At 28.5% G+C, this 5,401-nt stretch overlaps 1 protein-coding gene across 1 annotated transcript; it reads left to right on the plus strand.

Annotated features, from left to right (window-relative positions):
- The first annotated feature begins 240 nt into the window (after nt 1-240).
- Nucleotides 241-1,374, plus strand: LOC105796029 (uncharacterized). The gene has a single exon (XM_012625674.1). It carries the CDS (start codon nt 241-243, stop codon nt 1,372-1,374), a length of 1,134 nt encoding a protein of 377 aa, XP_012481128.1.
- Nucleotides 1,375-5,401: the final 4,027 nt, after the last annotated feature.

Here is a 5,401-nt window from a genome sequence, read left to right on the forward strand (position 1 = left end):
ATAATTAAATTTATTTATTAAAAAAAGTGATTTGATAATTCTATCCCTAAAACAATTTTAACTTGAAATCAAATTGATTGACTTGATAAATATGATCAGAAGAAATATTTCAAAATTTCAAAAGAAGTATAATCTCATCCAAATTAGTCTATAATTTATTCCATTTCACCCTGAATCTTTTAGTCTTCAACCCTTTGAAATGCTAACACTCTATCACTCTCAAATTGAAAATTTATAGAGATGAAGGAACACGATATCATGAGGAAAAGAAAAAGCACTCATGATCATCGAAGCAACTCACAAGCTTTCGATGATGAAGATGAGGATTTGCTTAGACTATCATTGTCTAATGATACAAGGAGGACCGGAGCTAGATTGTCGGAAGAACATTCTAGTATTCCTCCACTCTCATCCTTGTCGGTGATGCCACCGCAACCATCATCATCTCAACAACAAGCAGCAGTCGCAGCCGCAGTTTCATTGTCCATGCAAACGCTGCTTTCTCAACCGATTCATCCTCTCACCTTATCAACTTCTCATATCCTTTTTAACTCTGGTTTTATGTCACCTCCGGCGGCTTCTTTTGTTTATTCCCAGGAACCTGTCTTGTCGGTGCCGGGGTCTTCCTCTCAGGCTGTTCTCAGCTCCTCTATGTTATCTCAATCTTTGTCTCAGGGTCCGGACTTATCGGTACCGGCGGCTGCCCCTCATAATCTTATCAACTCATCGTTAATATCCCAAACTTTGTCTCCTGGTTCCCTTTCTTACCCTCAAGAACCTGTCTCGACGGCGGTGGCGGCGCATGTTTCCGTCACTAGCAGCAGTTCTCCTCGACCTTCACGTGTTCGGAGGAACCCTACACAAAACCTACGAGAAGGTAAAAGCGAGACGGTGGAACCACCATTCCCATGGGCCACGAACCACCGAGCCACGGTCTATAACATTAACTATTTGTTATCCGAAAAAAACATATCCAAAATCACCGGTATTGTTCAATGCAAGAAATGCGAGAAACAGTACTCCATGGATTTCGATTTGAAAGAAAAGTTCAGTGAAATCGGGAGCTTTATAGCTGAAAACAAGAACTCCATGCACGACAGAGCCCTTCTTTCATGGTTGAACCCTGTCCTACCCAAATGCAAGTACTGCAACCAAGAAAACAGCGCTAAGCCGGTGATTGCCGACAAGAAAAAGGACATAAACTGGCTGTTTTTGTTTTTGGGACAGCTGTTGGGATGCTGTACTTTGGAGCAGTTAAAGTATTTCTGCAAACATACCAAGAATCACCGTACTGGTGCTAAAGATCGGGTTCTTTATCTTACTTATCTTGGACTCTGCAAACAACTTGATCCTAGTGGCCCTTTTAGCCGATAAAAGCTTCATGTAAACTGAGGTGACAAGGTAACTCAGTTTAGGATCCTGCAGGTTGTCTTTCTAAGCATTTTAAATCTTCATTTTATGCTGTTACTACATGAGTACTTCACTGTTTTATTAATGGCTACAGCATGTATTTCTTGTGTTAGTAGAAATAATTTGTAGATTTCTTTTATTTTATTATATATATATATATTACTAATACCCAGAATTCTTTTATTTTATAGAATTTATATCTTCTTTTGGAGAGGTGGCGCTCGTGAGGACCAGAAGTGACGGTCCATCCTTGTTTTATTTTTCAAGTGTTTAATGATTATGTTAATTTAAAAAAAAAATAGTGATGATATAGTTCAGTTTATTGAATGTAAGAAGAGATGAGGTTTCACAACTTCTTATACATTATTTCTTTAAGGTTGTTTTTAGATTTTCTAAAGTTTATATATTATTAATTTTATTAATTTTTATTTTTGAATTTTATTTATTTTAATATTATATTATTCTTTAAAATTAGTTATTGTTTAAAATTTAAAATTTAAAATTTAAAATAAAATGTAAAATATAATTTATCAAATAATTTAATTATATTTTATTATTGTTGAATTTTGAGCTTGAACTCCAATGGAGGAAATAGATAAATATTGTCTGCAAACCCTAAGTTATAAAGAAGAAAATGGAGTTTTAGTCATTTAAAAGATAATTTAAAATTTTATCACTAAAAATATAAAGAATTAAAAAACTTTTGTTCACTTTATTTCCATAATTAACTTACTTGTCAATAAATTATACACTAAAATTCTTGTCTCTCCTTTTTAATCGGGAATAAAGCAAACTTGATATCTAAACATAACTTTAGTTATGATGGATTTTGGGAAAAAATTAGGCACTAAAAGAAATGATGTACTTTAGAGCGGAAATGATATTTTAAGTCTTCAATTTTTTATTTGAAAAGCAAGTTTGCTTTATTTTCTTTTTTTTTTAAATATTTTAATTAATCTGTGAATTAAATATAAATTAAACTCTTTTAAATATACTAGACACGTATACATATTAAAACTATAAAATTAGAAATTATTTGTTAAAAATTATATACAATAAATAATAAAATACATAATTTGGAATTAATTAATAATAGCACTTGAAATTAGAGGTGTTCATCGCCCGGCCCGACGGCCCGCCCGAAATATGGGAGGTTTGGGTAAAATATAGGCCGGAATATGGGCTTGGGCAAAAAACGAGGCCCGATTAAAAATGGGCGGGCCTCGGCATAACTTTTTAGCCGGGCCCGCCCGCCCGAATAATAAATATTTTATTTTTATTTTTAACTTTAAAATACTTTTAAAATACTTTTTTAATTTTTTAATTTTAAAATTTTTTAAATTTTTTAAAATACTTTTTTAATTTTAAAATATTTTAAAATACTTTTTTTAATTTTTATTTTAATTTTTAAAATAAATTTTTGGTATTTATTTAAAAAACGGGCCGGGCCGGGCCCGGGCTTATGAATTTTTTCCCGGGCCGGGCCTGGACAAAATTCTAGGCCCATATTTCGGGCCGGGCCGGGCCTAGGACCCGGGCCGAAATTTTTTTCTGGGCCCGACCCGAACCCGGCCCGGCCCATGAACACCTCTACTTGAAATATATACATTATTAAAATAAAAAAGTTAAATTAAAGTAAAAAAATTATAAAATATATTAGAATGAAGTTTTGGTTGAGTGAAAATTTTAAGATTTTACTAATTCAATTGATGCGGGTTGAAATCGAATCGTATGTATATTTTAATTGGTTTTATTAAAATAAAAGTTTAAAATACCTTAAAATAGTGTAATTTATTTTAATTATGAAATGATATTTTCAGAATTTCTTAATTGAGTTAGTGACCTAGTTGAGGTGACACCAACTCAATAAAATACATTATAAGTAGTATAGATGTACAAGTAATGAAGGTAATAAATCGTGCATGATAAAATTAAAATGTATAAAAATATCAAAAAATAGTTTTAACTGGTAAATTAAAATTTTATTAATATAATTGGTGTGGATTGAAATCTCACCATAAATATATTTTTAGTGGAAACTCTCAAGTATGATTCTAAGCGCTTACTCTTGGTAATTATATTGAAGCGCATAATTGATTAAAATCATGTGTTTCTATTTATTGAGGATTTAAAATTGAATTAGAGATTAGAAAATTCTATTATTATTCTATTAATTCCATTTAATATTAATATATAATTTAATTAAATAAATTATGATATTTTTATTTTAATTATGGAAGAATATTTTCGTAAGTTCCTAACCGTGTTGGTAATCCGGTTAAGGATGACACAAACTCAATCAGTAGCTTAACTAATGGTATAGATATGCAACTGATTAGCTTAAGTATAAATTGAATGTTTTATCAATGCAATTAGTGTGGGTTCTATATATTTTTATTAATTTTTTAAAGTGAAAAGACTAAAATATTTTTTACTAATATTATTTATTTTAATTACGTAAGAACATTCCCCTAACTTCCTAAGTATAAAAAGCTTTATTTTAATTGTAAATTAAATGTTTTATCAATGCATTTAGCGTGGGCTCTGTATATTTTTATTAGTTTTAAATGAAAAGATTAAAATATCATCAAATGATATTGTTTATTTAAATTATGAAAGGGTATTTATTGATAACACTAATTCAATTATAAGCTTAAATGATATACCTTTTTTATTTAATCCTTTGTGGTACAACTACGAATTCTAAATGAACATGTCAGTGCAGTGCGCATAACTCATGTAGAGGGGCCAGTATGAAAAATTTTCGAGTTGCAACTCAATATTCAGCTTAGTTTCATTTAAATGCATTTAAAAATTAAAAATAATCATATAATAATTTATTTGGCCTTCTTACTTTATAAAAAAAATATTATTTTGTCGTTCTATTTAATTTTAAAAGATGTCAAAGTTTAAGTGAAAGACTAAAATGATATTTTTTTAAGTTAAAAGATATATAAATATGAATAATGTATTTAAATTTTAATTTGTACATGGGTTTATTTTTTACGTTATGTTTATTTTAGGTTTGTACTTAGTAATATATTTAGGTATGCGCTTGGTTAAAGTATTTTTAAAATATATTAAAATTCTATCACATGTGCATGTGTATGAAAATCACGGATTTAGAATATAAATTTATGTTTAAAAATAATATATAATAAATAATGAAATGTATGATTTAAAACTACTTAATCATAATAACATATGTAATATATATGATATAAAATAAAAATAGATTAAATTATGTGTAAAATAAATTTTAAACACATAAATAAATTAGATAAACAATACTAAATGCACTATAATTATTTATCATGGTTTTGTTAACAATTGCGGGTTAGTGTCCGTTGACTTATAACACCAACTTTATTAACAATATTAGTAATACTAGAAATCATATTATACGCGTATATGCGTGAAACCACAAATATAGAATACAAATGCACGTGTAAAAATAATATACAATAAATACTAAAAATATGACTTGAAACTAATTAATAATAATACATGAAATATATACGATATTAAAATTTTAAAAATAGATTAAATTATTTATTATGTTGTTGTAATTAATCTCGAGTTAACTTGTGACACAAATTCTATTAAATATATTATTAATATATATATATATATATATATATATATAAATTATGGAAGTAGTAAAATATACATAATAAAATTAAAATATGTAAAAATATTAAAATAAAATTATTATTAAGTAGTAAATTAAAGAATTGACGTGATTTGAAGTTTGATATTATGTATATTATTATTTAAAAATAAAATAAAATACTCTCGACTCTAATTATGGAAAGGCAGTTGGAGCCAATTGAAGATAACACTATTTTAATCAAATTAATGCCGTATCACATTCACAGAGTGGCACTCAGTTGTCCGGAGTCACGTGACTTGTTAAGATTAAGTAACCCCGATACGCCGACGTACTGAAGGAGGAACATAGCGTAGATAAAAACACGCTGAGAAAAGAAAA

Source organism: Gossypium raimondii, chromosome 3 (genome assembly GCF_025698545.1).
Source record: "Gossypium raimondii isolate GPD5lz chromosome 3, ASM2569854v1, whole genome shotgun sequence".
Lineage (NCBI taxonomy): Eukaryota > Viridiplantae > Streptophyta > Magnoliopsida > Malvales > Malvaceae > Gossypium > Gossypium raimondii.